The sequence below is a fragment of the Toxorhynchites rutilus genome, chromosome 3, assembly GCF_029784135.1.
Source record: "Toxorhynchites rutilus septentrionalis strain SRP chromosome 3, ASM2978413v1, whole genome shotgun sequence".
NCBI lineage: Eukaryota > Metazoa > Arthropoda > Insecta > Diptera > Culicidae > Toxorhynchites > Toxorhynchites rutilus.
This window is the reverse complement of record NC_073746.1, coordinates 217819278-217839738: the sequence shown is the minus strand read 5'-3', so window position 1 is coordinate 217839738 and position 20461 is coordinate 217819278. Positions and strand designations below refer to the sequence as shown.

The window sequence follows — 20461 nt, the reverse complement described above, 5'->3', positions numbered from 1 at the left end:
CAGCGGGGTCGATTAGAAGATCAATCAATGAACAATTCTGCGATTGGACCCATGAACTTGCTCATAGTAAGAAAACGTGAATTTTTAAAGGTATTCATAACAAAAAACAAATGTTGAGCGGGACGAAGTTTGCCGGGTCAGCTAGTAAACATATAAACTCCGCCTGCGAATGACGGATCTCTATAGTAGCATGTCCGAAAAAAAACAGAAACTACAAAGGGTCCAAAGCCTCTAAGAAGCATGGGTGTAATAGCTGTTATCCATGGTTATTATGGAAGGAATGATTTCGATAAACTCCTAATTACGTCACTCACCACTGTGAATCCTGATTCATACCTCTCCCACTAACGACTATCGCATCCTTGATAATCGCAAGAGAACCACACTATAGAGGCGACCCTTCTGGCCGCGAATATCATACTAACATTCCTTCCCTTCCTCTGGTGACTGTGAAGATGTGACCGGCGTCGTTATAGAATGGTTAAAGCTCGATTCACCGAAACTTGCACAATGAGAATGATTTGCTACTCCCAAGCGTCATTCAGTGTGTTCTTTGTGCAATTTCGCTGGTTCGAGTCAATCATGGAGAGCAACTACGAAATGAACAGTCTACTCAAGCTCAAGCTGAACTCAACACAAAACTCAAATATTGTTTACTGTTCCAGTCTACTATCGTTTCGTCTCATCTTATTAGATAGACAAATTGTTCAGAATCCCACAGATACCCCAACAGCCCTTCGAATCCAGGTGTTGAAAATTTCGGAGTAAATCAAACATTAATTAATTACAATGTACAATGTTTCTTTTATTTTCATTCGAATATTGTTTTACGGCTGAGGCGGGTATTGTAAGAGAACAAGATTTTGCCAGTTGTCACCGAAATATATTATTCATGGCAACATTAATGTGAAGTACATAATAAGCTGCGAAAAATGCGATTGAAAGAAGAGTGTATGTTTTGACTAAATCAATGTTAGTTCTAACCCTGCGCAATTACCATGAAGACGGAGTGGAATAAATTAGTTTTGGCGTACACATAGTTTCAATTTTAAGATAACCGATGTATAATATCCATTAACCTTGTTAACAAATATTTTTGTTTTACTCATTCGCACATTCTACATTGAAAATAGAGACGAAAAGACGTTTTTATTCACGTACATTAAATAAATTGATGTGCTTTCTGTGGTTTATTATCAATAAACAAACTGTACATTCACCTATTAGGACAACGGTTCGTTCTGGAGCATGCTACAGACATTTCTCATTTTCTTTATACAAATAATGTACTATAAATATTATTAAAAGCGCTGGAGCCGTTTAATCACTGAAATTTTATAACTTATCTGATGATTTAGAATCACCTTCGATGGCTTTACGGGAACATCACATCCTTTTTTCCGGCGCCGGTTTTGGAACTTCGGGAGTTGGTGGAACAATGGTAGGCGGAATAGTGCTACCACTTGAAGAATGTTGAGCTGAATCTTTATCAGTAGATGTATTAATACTGGGTGACACCGTTTGTCCATTTTTCCTTTGTGGCGTGTTTTGACGAACATAAGAAGAGTCCAGACCTGAATCGTCCAACTGGTGGAAAAAATTTCGATATTTTTAATGCCAAAATAAAGATTGTCCTAACAACCACAGTTAGAAAATAAACTATTGTATGGTATAGAGATTAAAGTCTATGAAATGTACAGTAACAGTTTTAACCTTCACTTTAACATTTTCAGGGACCGACCTTCACATCATCTCCTTTCTTCACCCGACTTTCACCAACGCTTAGATCAGTTGCTTTGTCCTGTATTTCAAGAAGTTTCTCCTTCTCTTTGCTCTCCAACTCTTTCTGTTTTTCTTTGGCTTCTAAACTTTTGATGAGAGCTTTCTCGATTTTATCTTCCGCTTCAAGCACCTCTTCTTTATCCAGCAAATCGATGAGTTCATCCACTTGTTTCGTGTTCAATTGAACATTTTCCTTTCCGATGATTTCAATCACCTGTATTAATCATTTTAAAGCATGCTGTTAGCTACGGATGTGATGTGAAATGGCGATGAACGTGTGTCAAGTTACCTTGAGAACATCCTCCACCTTAAGTTGACCGTCCTGATCGTCATCAATTTTTCCTAAGATTTTCGAAATTTGATCTAATCTAGAATCATCGGGAACCTGTTGAATCTGGAAGTGCAAGACAATCATTATTTAGATGATTGTAGATGCGGGAAATGATTCTTACCTTTTTTATTGCTGACATGAGTTCATCAATGCGAACCAGTTCTTCACTTGCAATGCTAGCTGGAGTATCAACGGTCGACTGACTTCCTTCTGCTTCGCTCACTTGTTTCTTCAATTCTTTTTCTTTCTTCTCTAGATCGGCAAAGACTGTATCCATTTTATTGATCATCGAGTTTACCTTCTTGAACAACAGTTTAGCTGCACGTGATTCTTTCACCTTGACACCCTCGGGTGCCTCAGTAATAACCTGTTGAGAATATCACAATATAATATCATCCACTAGAAATCAAGACACTAACAACCAACCTCTTGAAGCTCCTGTACGTCTTCTTGGTAATCCGCGATTTCTTCTTTCAGGTCCTTAATTTCTTCCTTTTCGACAAGCAGAGTTTTCTTATCCTTACTTAGTGTACCCAGCGCATCTCCCAACACTTCCAAGTCTTTGCTGGAGATTTCTTCGGATGCGAGAATTACAGGTGGATCGACCGCTGTCCTAATTTGTACTGCCGGTTCACTGAGATGAATGACTTTCTCATCGGTAATAACAGCCGCCTTGTCCACCAAAGTTTCCGCAATCTCTTTTTGTTTTTCCTTTTCTTCCTCACGTTCTTCTTTGATTCTCCGTTCTTCCTCTTTGATGAGTTCAATTTTGGTTTTATTGTCGATTTTACCCTCGCGTTCTCCGATGGCCGCCTTAGTGACTGTGGCCACCGAATCTGGAAGCGATGAGATGGTCGCTTTCAGTTTATCACTTGTGGTCACATTCTCTGGTAACATCAATGCCCGCGAAAGCAACAGAAGTGAGGGGGGAACTTTTTCGTTTAAACTTAAATTTATCCATTCGCGCAGCTGCGATTGTAGACGTTCCTCAGTAGCACCGTAGGCTCGCATTCCACGAGCCCGACATGCTGCCTGCAGCTCAGATAAATTCAGCGATTCTATACCCTCTTTTTGGATTGTTCGATCATCGGCAGCCAAGCTACGCAATTTCATTCGTAGCTGGAAGCGTAGCAAATTCGAGGTACCAATAGGGGAGGTTTCCAGGACTCGACACAGCGCTTGTAATTGAGGTCGAGAAAGTGAATCCAGCGTGATTTCATCCTCAAAAAGTTTCGAATATTTTATGATGTCCTCGTTGGTAACAGCGAAATTGTCGGTGGTACGCACCTTTGCGAAAAACTCACTGAAATCTTTAGCCGCTTGCGAACGATGATCTTTACTTTGTACCGCCATGTCGTCCAAAGTCTTCTGCAGGAACTTTGCCATCTCCAGTTTAACCTTAAGGTTTTGTTTAATTTTGTCCTCCCGTTCGGTTACAGTCTGAAACGTTGATGGGAGCATTCCCGGGAACAGTTTTATTGCAAGCGGGAGTAACAACTCCATGAAAGGAACAATTATAAACACTGAGAACGGGACTAAGCGGAACAAATCCGAAGTGGTTCTCACGAGTTGTCGATGCTCTCGCCGCGTCAACGTTTTCCCGTTAAGTACTCGCCACAATAATTTTCGGCTCACATTTATGTCGATAAACAGTAACCGAAACCCGTGATAATAGTGAAGCACCTCGGCCCATATCCGCTGTTTCAGTGTCTTTTTCACGGGTGCTGTAGCGACCACTTGAGTTTGCGGCGTTGGGGCAGATGCGGAAGCCGCAGCGCTTGCACCTGCAGAACCTGCAGCAGTGACTTCTCCACTTTGTTCTTTTTTGGATTGCTTGATTGTTTGTACTGTAACTTCAACTTTGGATGAAGGCTGTTCATAGCGTATCACACTGGTTGATATACATCTAATAGCACCATTATCATTAAAGCAATACCCGAGCGCATCTAACAGTGTTGTGTTTATCGTCGGTGTACTTAACACAGCCATATGCCTACCTGTCGTTGGGAAAGTACTATAACATTGCTGATTCAACCCCGTTCGCTTCGTTCGATAGTTTACGAAGCGATTCCGCACACTCGCTGAAACGAAAAAAATACACAATATATTAGTGGATTGCATTTTCTCACAGGAAGTAAAATGTTCTTGTCGTGGTTGATATTTCCCACTGTTGCCCTTTTTACGTTATTTACCAGTGGGAGCAGCGAAATGTCCTAAAACAATCAGAACTCCCATTTTCCGCACTTTAAATTCGTTTAATTATAAGATATACAGTAGTTAATCTTGCTTTATATTCGTTTTTTTGTATCTGTACAAAAAATAAATTGAACAAATTTTCTATGGGATAGTTCTCACAGCACACACGCGATAGCTGCACTGCAGGACTGATTAAACGCCCAAGCTTCTAGTGCTAATGGTAATTCTCACACAAGCTATGGTTATTCAAACGGATGAATGCGATTGCCTCGAGATAGAGACTGTGCAGAAAAAGTATTTGGTTGGCATTGGTTCATCTAATTGTCTCAATACGTGAACACATTAATATCGGCAGTGTTCTGTTCTTATTTCTTTTAGATTATGATTCATTCTTCACCCCGAAAATAACCGTTTCTAATAATTTGCTAATTAACATATTGTTGACTGAATTCATGCGCGAAAAAAAGGCTAATTAACGGATAATTTCATGAATTCCCAAGGCTATAATAATCCAAACACCCCAACGTGATTAGGACGGACCGATATTTCAGAGAACCTCATGACAAATATCGAACTGATTTTCCTTTTGAAGACCAAACTTCCTCCTATAGAAAGCTACAATTCTCTATGAAGCTTGATATACAAAAAAAGTCTCAAACACTAAAAAGATATCATCATACTAACATATGAGAGTTTTTTTTTCCAAATATATATATATTTTCATTTAAGTGCATTTGGCGTTAGCCTGACGGAAAAAATCCTCGAGAAATACTAACGAAAAGTTGGTAATGTGCCTATTGACGAATCTACAGGGTGTTCAATGTTCATATTAGCTCCCAGCTAATGTGTCGTAAAGGCTCTCAATGAATATTGCCTCAATAAAAATTGACGCAGAAAAGAATATCTTGTATTCTCGTTTTTTAACACATTTCCAAATTTTTTTTTCTCATTTTAGTGACTTTCAACACATTTTTAAAATGTATTCGAACTTATTGAACACCCTGTAAGTTATATTGGCGCAGCGAGTGAAATGATGATTTGATTTGAAATTCGTTTGATTTTTTTCAGGAAAATCTGAAATTTGCCTCAAGTTCCGCGGTTTAAAGTTTTTTTTGTACGCTGAAAAGGTTAGAAAATCATCCTTCTACATTGTTTCATTCACAACACATGAAGGATGGCTTGGTATATTCAGAGCCCCAGCAGACTACATACTTTTTATCGGCAGAAAGTTTGATCGAGTTGACCTGTTAGTGCAAAAACCGGCCCAACTGCATCGGTATAATGTGCGCATATGCATATCTCTCTATACTGATTAAGTTGATCGATCAAACTATCGGCCGTAAAACAGTCTGCAGTCTGTAGGGGCTTATACAGGTTCTTCTCGTATCGGCCAAACGGAAACCCCTACATAATCCATTAAATCAATCAACTTAATGTGATATCGATTTCATCGCCATTGCACAATGGTCCAGAAGATGCATTTGAGTGAAAATTAGCATTTAGAGCTCGACAGTTATTCTCTAGACAAAAACTGTCTTCGACAAAGTTGTTACATATGATAGAGCGCTCATTTTCATGTTGCCAAAAATAGGGTGACCAACATTTTCGATGAAATAAAAAATCTAACTTTCTTATCTCTATAGTTTTTTTCTATCTCTTGATATAACCGATATAGCGTCTTTTCATAATTTGCGTTGGGGTCACCATTTAGAAAAACAGTTTTTTGCTCTAACATTTATATTTCAAATTCTACATACAAACTGTCTTTAAAAGACTTTTAGAACATACTGATAAAAACATTTTGCAATGCAGAACGTGTCAATCTCTCAACTTCACTCAAAGTTATTGATATTTCTTCCCAAAAAAATACGTTCTCTTCGATTGCTTTTCATTCTTTCTGGGGCAAACATAAAAAACGTTTGTTGACGTAATTTGAAAGAACAAATTTCACTCTATATAATATGTGATTTTCAAAAATAATGTTATTTTTTGTATTTGAGTAAATAAAAATTGAAATCATGAGTTTTTGGGTGAAAATCCAACAATAACTTTGAGCAGGATTAAGATATTGACGAATTCGCATCGCAAAATGTTGGTATTGATAAGCTCTAAAAGTCGTACGAAGACAATTTTGATGTAGAATTTTAAATATAGAAGTTAGAGTAAAATAAACGTTTTTTTCATGGTTACCATAATGCAACTTAGTTAAAAAGTTAGTGGTTAGTGGCTTAGTTAGTGGGGGATATTTATTCTTTAGACAAAAACTGTCTTCGACAAAGTTGTTACATATGATAGAGCACTCATTTTTATGTTATCAAAAATAGGGTGACCAAAATTGTCGATGAAATAAAAAATCTAACCTTCTTATCTGTATAGATAGAGATAAACATAGTTAGACAATATTGTAGCCCCAAATTATTTTAATTTACTTTGTAGGACAAACCTTTTTTCTATCTCTTGAAATAACCGATAGAGCGCTTTTTCCCTAAGTTGCATTAGGATGACCATGAAAAAGCGGCTTTTTTTTGCTTCAACTTTTCTACATCAATTCTACATCAAAGCTGTCTTCATACGACTTATAGAGCTTATCAATACCAACATTTTGCGGTGCAGAACATGTCAATATCTTAATCCTACTCAAAGTTATTGATGGTTTTTCACCCAAAAACTCATGATTTCAATTTTAATTTACTCAAATACGAAAAATAGCATGGTTTTGAAAATCACACATTATGTAGAGTAAACTCTGTTCTTTCAAATGCCGCCAATAAACTTTGTTTATGTTTGCCCCAGAAAGAATGACAAACAATTGCACAGAACGTATTTTTTTGAATGAAATATCAATAATTTTGAGTGAGATGGAGATATTGACGAGTTCTGCATCGCAAAATGTTTGTATCAGTATGTTCTAAAAGTCTTTCGAAGACAGTTTATATGTAGAATTTGAAATATAAAAGTTAGAGCAAAAAACAGTTTTTTTTTCAACAGACCCCAACGCAAATTAGGAAAAGGCGCTATATCGGTTATTTCAAGAGATGGAAAACAACTTTGCTCTACAAAGATGTTTTAAATAACTGGGACAAGAACATTGTCAAACTATGTTTACCTCTATCTATAGGGATAAGAAAGTTAGATTTTTTATTTCATCGAAAATGTTGGTCACCCTATTTTTGGCAACATGAAAATGAGCGCTCTATCATATGTAACAACTTTGTCGAACACAGTTTTTGTCTAGAGAATAACTGTCGAGCTCTAAATGCTAATTTCCACTTAAATGCATCTCCTGATCTATTGTTCATTGTCCACAGAATGAGCTTCTGAAAAATGTCCGGAAGTTAGTACAGGCAAACATGTTTTTGTGCGAGGGATAGGAACCGCACAAACAATCGAGCAAGACTTACCCAGTAGCTTTAAAAAATAGTGTTCGCTACACAATTTGAAAAAAAAACACTTTTTTATGCGGTCCATGCCCACATAAAATTACATAATTTTCCCCCAAAGAAAATAACTCAAATCCTCGTCGTTTACTGTTCGATTTCTTTTTGTTTTTCTTCTGTACTTTGGTACACATTGCCTACTCGTAGACTGAATATCTGAAATTAACCAGATTCAACCCTGCAAATCTGCAGTCAAAGGAGTATGTACACTTGAGAGATGCAGCAAGTTTGAAGGGATATAAAAAAAACATTAGTCGTTCGATAAATCTACTGCCACATAATTCATTACATTTATTCGCAACGAAGAACGTAACCACACAGAATTGAATTAATCAAATATGTGATCCGTTTTATCTACAAAATAAAAAAGGGTCTGAAATTCAATCGAATTCGAAAGGTGTTTCGTGAAGTCACTAATTGAATTACATGCAGTTACCAAATCTTTAGTAATCGAAACATTGATAAAATGTACACATTTTTTGTACATATTACCAAAGTCTTGTAAAACTGATATTAAATTCAATGTACATCCCTACCAACGTTTCGTACATTTTACTTCATAGCATTAGTAACCTTGAGTATTTTTATGCTTAGCAACTGTGTGTGTGCATTCGCCATTTCTTTAGTGGAAGTGCGATTCTGAGGTAAACATTTTGTTTCTGTTGATTCATTGTACCTAAATATTTATTTTATTTTGTAGAAATACCACTATTCCACGTGTTGCTCGCGGTTTCACAACGTAAGCCACATCAAGGAGAGCGGAGAGAGTACGACATGCATTATCGAGGAATTATGTTTCGATGTCCCGTCCGACTACGTAGATAAATAAGTGGGTATATGGAAAGCGCTGATGGCCCAACTGCCGCTCACAACAAACTTCTACGAAAACGAAAAACTGCAAAGGTTTGTGTGAATATTAATATTAGAATATTAATAAGAATACAATTATTTAAACACAACTTTCGAATTGAAAATTCATTTTTCGACAAATATCGTTATTACTGTTATTACCCCTCTACATATGAGGGCCAACATCTTCATTGATATTGCCCTGAAATTGAGCCAACATTGGATTTACAAACCGTGGTTTTGTTGAAATTAGTGTCTACCAATTTGTTTTGGTAGAATGTACTAATAATTAGTAGAGTCGAAAATGACTAGGGAATTGGTAATATTTACCTAAAAATTCGTCGTATTTACTAACTATTCCTCTCAGTGTCTTCTTCTTCTTCTTAAATGGCGTTAACGTTCCCTATGGAACTTTTGCCGTCTCAACGTATGCATTAACTAGCGTCATTTTATTAATACTTAGTTGAGATTTTCTAAGCCAAATAACACGCCTTGAATGTATTCCGAGGGGCAAGCTCTAGAATACGCGTGACCACAGTGCAAGTCGAAAGAGATTTCTTTGACGAAAAATCCCCCGGCCAGGACGGGAGTCGAACCCGAACACCCGGCATGATAATGTGAGACGCTAACCACTCGGCCACGGGTGCACACCCTCCTCTCAGTGTACATATGAAGAATAAAAGAGCACCGCCTGTTGGGGGTGATTTAAAAACATCCGACTAGAGGGATATACTTATTCATTGATCGTTGAATGTGATTTTTTACCATCACTGCTCAGTAGCGCGTCGTTGTGTTTGTATAAAATTCGCTGTGCTTTTTTGCATGCCGCTATTAGAAATTATGCCATGCACGCCATATTACATGTGAAAGAAGAATGGGTATGAAGGGAAATGAAGCGGGCAAAATAATTACATACACCCATACCTCACTTTACGGCCTAGATATGTTCTACGAAATTCGGCCGCAAAGCGAAAAGCCGAATCAAATATTCTAATACAAATTCAATCAGATCGGTTCCAAATTTGTTAAATATGTAACATGGTTTATCATTCAGAATTTTATCTTTTTATTTTTGTTTCATTTGAATGAAAAATTAAATTCATTCAAATCAAAAATACATACATAACATAAACATAAAACATACAATACATACAACATACATACAGTAAAACCAACAATTATCTATATAAAAATTAAACAACTTAATGTTGCTCAAGTTATTGTCTCGCAAATGTTTTTTTCATCTCTGTACAAAAGTGATTTTTGAACCATTCCTCATTTTTTTTGCCGTTATAACGAAATATTTTAGGCCGTGAATCGAAAACGTGCCTGAATTGAAGAGGGCCGTTATAGCGAAATACCGTATAAAGAGCGGCCGTATAGCGAGATATGGGTGTAATTACTTTCAAGGAAGACATGTATGGGTAAAATAATATTGAGATCACGACTATTTAAGCTATCACGATCTGACATGTATGTGAGTATACCCTTTCAAACCTCTAAATTAGCAGCCAGTTAAATACTTTAATTGCATTTTTACATTACCAAACAACATGCAGCTTTGATCACTTTGTGGACACTGTGTTCGCCGGTGAGTCGCGTTAGCTCGTGGTTCATCCTTCGCCTCCATATGTCGTCCTCCTGTACACCGCCGAAGATGGTACTTAACACCCGCCGTTCAAAGACTCCGAGTGCTCGCAGGTCCTCTTCGAGTATTGTCCACGTCTCGTGCCCGTAGAAGACAACCGATCACATGAGCGTTTTGTACAGGGAACATATCGCACGACTGCTTAGTCTGTTTGACCTTAAGTGTTCGTGGGGACCATAGTAGGTACGACTCCCATTGATGATGCGTCTCCGGATTTCGCGGCTAGTATCATTGTCAGACGTTACCATTGAGGCAAGGTAGACAAATTGGTCCATTACCTGGAACTCATCGCCGTCGATCATTACACTACTACCTAATCGGGTCCTGTCGTGCTCGGATCCGAAAGCCAGCATGTATTTGGTTTTAGACGCATTGATTTTCAGTACAATTCTCTCTGCTTCGTGCTTAAGTCTGGTATAATGTTCAGCTACCGTCTCAAATGTTCTGCCGACAATGTCTACGTCATCAGCGAAGCAAATGAATTGACTGGATCTATTGAAAATTGTACCAAAGTTAAACGCCGCTCGTCTCATAACACCCTCTAGCGCGATGTTGAACAGCAGGCAAGAGAGACCATCACCATGTCGAAGCCCCCTGCGGGACTCGAATGGATCAGATAATCCACCCGAAATTCGCACACAGCACATCCATCCATCGTAGCCTTAATCAGTCTTGTCAGCTTCACGAGGAAACCGTCTTCGTCCATGATTCTCCATAGCTCTTTCCGTGTTATTGAATCGTATGCGGCTTAAAAGTCGATGAATAGATGGTGCGCGGGGACTCTGTACTCACGGCATTTCTGGAGGATCTGCCGCAAGGTGAAGATTTGGTCAGTAGTAGACCGACCTTCGATGAAGCCGGCCTGATAACCTCCGACGAATCTGTTTGTCAGTGGCGATAGACGACGGAAGATGATTTGGGAAAGCACTTTGTAGGCGGCATTCAAGACGTTGATTGCACGAAAGCACATGCATACGTCGCGTAAAAAAAGAATTCAGTGTTCATAAATTATTAGTAGCAAGACCTACACGATAAAAGCGTGAATTGAGTATGAATTGATTTGACAACAACCTGAACATCAATCTAATTGTAGACAAAAAGATTGCTCGTTGCGTTGTGGGGGAAAACGAAAGTCTTAGTAGAATTGAAATTACATACCAATTTTAATCGTCAAATTGTTTACTTTTTTTTTACTATATTCACTATTCATGTTTCAAGCAAAATCATTGCTGGACAAATTTCCTCTCTAATGGTATTAGAGGTGGGCAAAATGGTTCATTTTAACACATTGTGTACCGTTCACGAGATTTCTCGTGTTTCGCGTTCCGCCTGTTACGGATGAAACACGAAATAACCAGTGTTTTCTACACTTGAAGGTTAAATCCTTGGTTTCCCAAGAATCTAACAAGGCCTACCGATGCCTCGCCTTCGTCTCATCCACATCGAAGGAAACGATCTCATTCGTGGAATCCGAAAAAATGAAGCGTTTAAGTTTGGCCCAAAACGTGTTAATGTGTTAAGTGAACGGCTCAGAGCCTCTCGTTCATTGAAACGAGCCGGCTCATTTGAGCGACTCGAAGGCTCTTTTCAAGATGCGAGTTATTTGGATATGTACGACGTAAAAAATAAAGTTTAACACTTCAATTTGTGCATAAAAAACAAAATTATTACTTTATTCTAGGTTTTCTCTAATATATTTCAATCACAATCATGATCATTTCTTATTTTGGTTACTGTGGCCATCTAGGATTTGGATTTTTTTTTGGTTTTGAATTATGATACACAATATGTAACAGGCAACATATTTTGTTGTACCTCGCATACCGGTATGCAAGCCGCCTAACGGTGGGTTTAGACTAGCGATATATTCATGTGAAAAAATATGATGAGATTTATATAAATCGCATCAACCGTTTACAGTAACGCGAACTCATATAATGAATATATTCATATGAAGTAAAACTCCACTGGCTTCGGCATCTTCAATGAAAATTCCAGTGCCTCTTTCAAACTCAAAGATCCTTGTTCCGTGTATGTCGCTGAACAGCCCCTACATAATCAATTATATCAGCCAATATGATATGATAACCGGTATGCATTATCAAACTTAAAATTTTCGAAGATTATCTATGACTTTGGTCAAATCGCGTGTTGAAACCATCGTAAATATACAAAACTCCAACTTTCTTACCATATACTGACGACAGTCAATGGCTGAAATGAATCTACATTGAAATAAAATGAATAATCACCACCGAATCTTGCTTTTCAGTGCGTAAAATAAACAAACACCCTCACTTTTGTGGTTCTGCCGATCCATCAGAAAGAGAAGAGAAGACGACCGAGAGACTACCAGCATCGAAAATTGGTTCCGCTTGAGACATCGGAGCAACCGCCACACACACACACATACACGCGCGCAACTCTTTACGTTTGCTGGTTATCGAGAAGAATCTGGAAAGAAGTGATCGTTGCTGCAAAATAAGCTGCCAGTTCCCCTTGGAATTGAAAATTACATTTAAGCGAAAGAGTTTATCTTAACGTTTTCTATCCATATAATACTGCGACCAAATACAATTGGTTTTGTGATTTTTCAATCAAGTGCAATTAACAGGTGGTTATCGAGTTAGCATTAACCACTGGTGGTGGACTTCGAGAAGAGTCCGGAAAGATATCGCTGCTGCAAAATAATCTGCCAGTTCCCCTTGGCGTTGAAAATAACATGCAAGCGAAAGAGTTTATTTTAATGTTTTCTAACCATATAACACTGCGACCAAATACATTTGGTTCTGTGATTTTTCAATTAAGTGCAATTAGCAGGAAAGCTTCTGAAGATTATTCTTCCCCATCAGAAGGATATTTTCATATCCAATATTCGATGCATAAAACCTTGTACCTCAAACGCAACGCTCTCGTTTTCGAAGTCTTCCAAATATTTATTTATTCATTCAGAATGGATTCAGATTCAACTTCAAACAAATTATCACTAAATCAACGATAGTCCTACGTGACCATTGCGGTTATACCATAGATATAACCCACTTCCTGTTTTTTACCGGAGAACACAACTCTCAACGCAGAATATTACCTTACGTCTTTTTCAATCCGGAAACAATAATTGATATCACGAAAATTGAATAAAAAAAAATCACAAATAAGACATTCACGATTTATCAGTCATCCAGCTGGCGACGGGATGCCAGCACCGCTTTCCAAATGGTATTTCTCAAGGCCGAGTTGTTTAGTTTTATTTTTCGAATTGGTCTATTTCAAGGCTAGAAACGAATGAACTGAGAAAGCATAAAACCTCTTTAATTCTAAATAACATCATTACACCAGTTAATCCAAACACACTGCTGAATTCACAGAAGCTCCCTCCAGTCAAAAATAAATATAAAATAGATTTTTAGAATGCATCGAAATATCTAAAATAACTTATTAGTTGAAAGTTTAAGTGGCCCTGAAAAGAACCGATGAGTTTGTGCTGTTTTGTAGACGCAGCTGAAGATGGTTGATTCATGATTCATTCTTGTTCTCGCGAGAAGAATACACGCGCTCAGAACAATACACGTAACGCACTCAGTATGCAGCGCGACATTCTTCTCGTGCTACACGCAATGCGGCTCCAGGCGAAAATCGAGCCTAAAATTTCAAAAAGTTACCCTATATAAAAAGTTCACCACCCCGAAAAAAACATCCTATGCCGAATTTCAGCTCAATCGGACTCAAGAGAGAGTGTCGCAAAGCGGTCAAAGTTTGAGTTTTTTGAAAATCGAAAAATCACCCAAGGGGTTATATTTTAGCCCAATCGGACTTAAGGGAGAGTGGCGCAAAGCGGTCAAAGTTTGAGTTTTGACGTAGAACTACGTCTTTCATTAAGGGTGTCAAATCAGAAAACAGGTCACGTTTTTATGAAATAAAGTTAACGTTAATAACTATTTTTGCCGCGAAAGGATTTTGGCGATTTGCATACTAAAAGAATCGGAAATTCCGTAAGATTTGTTTAATATGCTATACATTAGAATCCCCTGGTTTGTAAATGGTTAAAAATCATGAAAACTTTTAGCGTTTTCATTTTCTCATACATTTGTTCTGTACATTTGTGTGCTTTCCCGAACAGAGCAGTCAGTAACGAGCAACTTATCGACGACCAACGGAGGGAAAGTCGTAGGATTTCAAGTCTTCGTGAACAAAGAAAAAGTAGAAGAATGAAGGGGAATTTTTGCTTAGAGTATAAACAGTGGATCTCGCTGAGGCAAACTTTCATTCGGCATCGGACTGTTGAACAATCCAGTTCGCTGCGCTTCGATTGGACCCCACCAGTGGTAATCCAACTTGGATATCGTCGTGTGGTTTTTTCAGTTCGTTTTTGGCGTTATTCGTATCGTGTGTTTTTCTTTCCGCGTCATAAATTGGACACTTCGCGTAGTGTGTGATGAGCAAGAAGAAGAGGAAGGCAGGCTCGAGCCCTGCAAAAAACGAACGCATTGCCAGAGGCAATAAAATTTCGAGGTAAGCGTCATCTAATGATGCACGCGATGTTGGTGCAGTGAAAAGCGCTCGCACTGAACCGAGCCTTCGCGAGTGTGACACCGCATCGAACAACAGCGAAGTAGGCGATTTCGGCGCATCGGTCGAAAATGTAAACGCCGTTACCCAGGCAGCAACCAAATCAAGTTCTCCCCGCTGGTGGTGAAGGCGGTCGCTCTTGACAAACTCATCAGCGAATTCGCATCGAAGGGTGTTACAGCAGGGTACAAGCTGTGTGGCATAATTCAGTCTTTTTCCAAACAGTTAACATTGTTTGTTTTCCGTCATCATAAGGGCTTCGTTGGTGCCTTTGAGGATGCATCAATGCATTAAACTGACGTTATGGTGAAGCAGACGTTAAGATTGTGCGCCAAAGCGTTATAGAATGATATCCGAAGATATAAACAAGCGACTTATATAAAATAACAGCGTAGTTCTACGTCAACAATGCGGTCGTATCTTGGACACAACCTCCTGTAATTTTTTTTTTGAAAATCGAAAAATCACCCAAGGAGGGAGTAAAGGAAATCGAATTATCGTGCAAATCAACATTACGTAGCATGTTTCGAATGAAAAACCGAGATAACTATTTTTATTGGCGCCAAAACCATATTTTTCGTTTTGTACTCCGAAAAAAACCAGAATGCCGATTTTTGACAAAAAAAAATTCGAGATAACTGTAAATCTCGACGAGTAATGCAGTTTTAAGACATTTGGTATCAATTTTTTTTTTTTGAAAACCTCGATTTTCGGTGATTTTTCTTTTTTCAAAAAAACTCAAATTTTAACGTTTGTGACACCAGTAAATGAAGTCCGAATGAGCTCATATTTTGCATAGGGTATACTATCGTTCAAATCAACATTTCGTAGCAAGTTCCGAATGATAAATCGAGATAACTATTTTTATTGGCACCCAAAACCATACTTTTCGTTTCGTACTCCGAAAAAAACCAGTCACAGAATGCCAATTTTTGACCAAAAAAAAAATTTTTCGAGATGGCACTAGATCTTTTCATGCAATTTTAAGACATTTGGCATCAAAAAAACAATTTTCGAAAACCCCGATTTCCTTTACTCCCTCTTTGGGTGGGTTTTCGATTTTCAGAAAACTCAAACTTTGACCGCTTTGCGTCACTCTCCCTTAAGTCCGATTGAGCTGATGTTTTGCATAGAGTATTTTTTCGAGGTGGTGAACATTTGTAAGGGGGTAACTTTCTGAAATTCGAGATGTCCATTGTCATTGACACAAAAAAATTGCATAAATGTCTCATGTTATTTGAATAATCGCATAGGTGTCTCAAACGACAAAATATTTTTTATATAAAAACATCACATTAAAATGCGTTGTTAATACATAAATATAGCTCACTAAAAAAAATTTTAAAAAATATTTTTCATAAACATTTTTCATAGCATGTATCACTGTTTTTTTTAAGGAAAAATAATTCCGACCAGTACAACACCCATGCTCAAATTTAATACGACCGCAAAGGGTTAATATTTCTCTTCTGCTCTACACTATGTTTGCTTCTTGCATATTCGGAAGATACATTCTGTACCGATATTGTTCAACACAGTAGCAAAATAAAACTGTGATTGGCACAATATTTAGAGAACTTTCAATGACAACCATCGATATGCATCGACAAATCTTGACTTGGACGGGCTTTCAAGCAGGTAGTCATTTTTTCATAGATTCTTGTGATTTCAATAGTTTGTTTTCGAAGCAGTTTTGAGCTATTGAAACAAGTTTTTGGGTCAATAATTAACCAGTATTACTCATACATCTTTTAACTTTCGAATGAAGTGATTGACATACCACTTTGAGCAACTGGCAGAGGTATTAACGCTCGAAACTTTGCACTTCTAACCTCCCTCTAAGCTCCCGTTTCAAAAATGTTAAGCTCACATTCCAGTACAGATTCAAATATGATGTGATACAAAAATAGAAAGGCACACTTCACAAGACGGTATGTAAATTGACGTGGTGCCCCCACCGAATAAAGTACTGTGCGATATATATCTGTCATTCTTTTTCAGAATCGAGCAAAACTACAGTTTGTTTGTGACCTCAGCATTGAAAAATACTGCGCTGTCTGATAACTGGAGCAGGATGACTTGAATTATGATGATGATGATGTTTTGAATTATAGAGGCTTTAAAACTAATCAGTTCATTCGCCACTAGCCTAGAAAAAAGCCAATTTGGAAAACTAAACTAAACACTCAGCTTTGAGAAAGGTCATGTTTTCTGATTGGTATCATTACTGAAAGACTTAGACATATGTCTATAAATAGGTAATTCATATGTTCATATCCATATTTTCATTTTTATTCACTAACGTCAACTGGATTAACCCTAATAATCGGATTAAATGTATTTAATAGATATTTATTTCAATAATATTATTTAGCTGGAAAACTAACTAATGTGTAAGCTTGTAATATGAAATAACGTGTAATGTGTCAAACTCCATTATTCTCATCTCATGTATCCGAGATGATTTTTAAGGCGGGCCAACTAAAGGAGCCCGGTGGGCCCGCGGGCCGCAGGTTGAGTATAGCTGCTGTAAATAGTCCTTTGATGGACTTTACGATTCGGAATATAAATATGGTTCTCTTTATGATTTTGTTGAAAATTAAGGAAAAAACTATCTGAAATAAATGTTTTTAAAAAAAAAACATTCAAGACAGAAACTTGCAAGATCATGCCAATCAAGGCGCCTAGAAGTATATACTAAGGTGGGCCAACTTGCTAAAACCAAGGCGCGTAGAAGTATATCCTAAGGTGGGCCAACTTGCTAAAACCACTCTTCAGCCATCTTGGAAGTCTACTGTATTTTGTTTGTAAACAAAACACAATACGCTAGTGCCGAAGCTCGTTCCTGATCAGTCTGTCTCTTTCACGCTTCAAGCAAATAATTCCCCTTCTGCTTTCTTCCGTACTGTTTTCATATACCGCTCCCCTAACCAACTTAGTGACGAAACGGCCTCACCTAGTACCATAGACCCGTCTTGGCTAAAACCACTCTTCAGCCATCTTGGAAGTCTACTGTGTTTTGTTTGTAAACAAAACACAATACGCTATTGCCGAAGCTCGCTCGTGATCAGTCTGTCTCTTTCACGCTACAAGCAAATAATTCCCCTTCTACTTTCTTCCGTGCTGTTTTCATATACCGCTCCCCTAACCAACTTAGTGACGAAACGGCCTCACCTAGTACCATAGACCCGTCTTGATGCCAATCTTCGATGTATGTGTATCTGTGCATTGATTGAGTAAAAAACAATGACAATGCCATACCTTTCGTATCTATCTAACCTAGAGTGAAAGATTCGCAAATGCAGCTAACAAAGAGTAGGGAAATTAGTGGAACGTATCAATAAAATCTCTTGAGGCAAATTCCAGCAGAAGCAAATATTTTCCCGTGGGAAATTATGAATAAAAAAATTAAATATCTATCCGTGTGTCGCGCAAAACCGGTAGCACTTCTCTTTCACGATAAGTTCACGATCGCAAATTGTATCTTATCACCATTACCACTTTGAGCTGTTGTGGCCTAGTTCCAACACGTGCTGTTGGTGCGCATCACGTTTTATATTTAGCGCTTCCCGCTTCAATCACTGCACGTTCAGGGCAGATTGTCAATGGCTAGCCAACATGACCTATCTTGAGGTGTTTAATACTGCCTTTGCCAAATTGCCAACTTAGATACAATACAATGATAATACTCAAATGTATTGTATCTCACATTAGAATGAAATGTTTTCTAGTGAAATTAAATTATTATACATGTATAACGAAACCTTTTTTCAATTTTGCGAAATGGTTACACATTGTAAACAAACACCTTTTAGCTGGTATTCCCGCGCGTCTGCAGCTTGACAAATTATTGACAATGTAAGAATGTAACTGTATTTCAGAAATCATTGTCGTAGAACTAGAGCGTTTCACGTTCATTCAAAATAGAACAAACCCGGCTCTCATGCAATAATGTTCTCTCGCCGTTGTTTCCTTTGCATTAATGTGGTGAAAAGCATTTTTTATTTTGTTGATTCCAAACATTCTAAACTTTAAAAATTCTAACTTTAAGTGCGCTCGTGTTGATATTGTATCAACATAGATGAATCACATCATAATATATTAAAAAATGTATTGTTATTAGATAATTTTGATAATTATGTTTTTAGGCTTTCTGACAATTTTTTGTTTTATTGGGGAAACAATAACAAGAAAAACTTGAGAATGGAATGAGCAAACACACCACGTTACACGAGATAACAAAAAAACTCATTTGGTGTTACGCATATTCACTGCAAGTAAGGTTTTATGTGATTTTTCATCGATTTCATGCTGAACAGTTTTTGTTTACAGTAAAATGTCGAAGTGCCACGGTCCGCGATGATGGAGAAAAATAATTTTGAATGAGATAATCCAATCAGAGATGTTTTCAACTATCTCATGCATTCGCTTCTTGGATAGGGAACGGGAACGGCACCGCTCCGATATAACCTCTGCACACATTTGTTCATCGGTTTTTGAATTATTTTTGTAATATAGGTGCGACAATTCCACTGTTTTTAATTTTAAAATGATTAAGTAAACTGCTATTTCATCATTTCGAAACATATTTGAGACAGTTCTTGTGTTACGATTCAAAAAAATTTAAAAAAAAACTTTTCTTTACCTACCGCTACTTGAACAAATGAGGGAGGAGACTACCTTCTTTTTCTACGTACTTTGTCTCGGGATAACATTATTATCGAGGAACGATAAGCGAGATTTAAAACATACTCAACAAATGTAAAACGGAGTTACTGCAAACACATCTCAATCATATGATTTTCTGTGCCATGTCCATTTCCGATGACTGCTTTTTCGCACACCGCAGAGAAAAAGCCGGAATAAACAACGCAATCACGAACTCGTTGAACTCTGTCACGACTTAAATCCGGAGTTTAAATACACAATCAATCATCATTACATCAGCCTTGCAAAATCTCATCCAAAAGATCGAGTTCCCAAAATTCAAATCGATTCGTCAGAGGTTGACCTCGGACCGCGAAACCGCACTACATATGCATTATTACATAAACAAAGTACATTGCGGCTGGGATTGTAACACTTAGATCAAATTAGAACTTACAACTTATGTGTCGGTGATGCAAGCCAAACCCGATCACCTGTTTGGGGGCTCTGAAAAATGCACTCATCGCGAATACTTCACAGCTTTTGTTTTCATTCAATCAAATGCACTGAACTTTGTGCTTCTCGCAACATAGGCCCTTTTCCCGTTACTTCACCCGTACGCACTCTCGTTACCAAAGTAGTCGATTCAATTTGATAAATGCCGAAACGTTGTCAACGATAATGCCTATCTGTACGAATTTCGTTTTGGATGATTTTCGGTTTAGGTTTCACAATCAACACTTCTAGGAGTAATAACTTCACATATTCATCCCGAATGGAAACTTTCAACATGTAAAGTACAGAGTGGAAGGCGACCGAGAACTGATGAAATGACGCAAGCGAAAATAATCCAAATCAAGACGGGTCTATGGTACTAGGTGAGGCCGTTTCGTCACTAAGTTGGTTAGGGGAGCGGTATATGAAAACAGTACGGAAGAAAGCAGAAGGGGAATTATTTCCTTGAAGCGTGAAAGAGACAGACTGATCAGGATCGAGCTTCGG

At 37.9% G+C, this 20461-nt stretch overlaps 1 protein-coding gene across 4 annotated transcripts; it reads right to left on the bottom strand.

Annotated features, from left to right (window-relative positions):
* Positions 1–784: 784 nt before the first annotated feature.
* Positions 785–20314, bottom strand: LOC129779822 (mitochondrial proton/calcium exchanger protein). 4 transcript variants are annotated; one of them, XM_055787532.1, is made up of 6 exons: positions 19917–20312; positions 2540–4194; positions 2235–2480; positions 2072–2176; positions 1742–1996; positions 785–1587 (listed from the first exon to the last, which is right to left on the bottom strand). In XM_055787532.1, exons 1-6 carry the CDS (start codon positions 19981–19983, stop codon positions 1387–1389), a joined length of 2529 nt encoding a protein of 842 aa, XP_055643507.1. In that variant the 5' UTR covers positions 19984–20312; the 3' UTR covers positions 785–1386. The 4 variants fall into 4 exon arrangements, with proteins under 4 accessions (XP_055643507.1, XP_055643508.1, XP_055643510.1 ...); XM_055787533.1 differs by lacking the exon at positions 19917–20312 and adding an exon at positions 4306–4887; XM_055787534.1 differs by having other exon boundaries at positions 1475–1587; positions 1714–1996; positions 19917–20313.
* Positions 20315–20461: the final 147 nt, after the last annotated feature.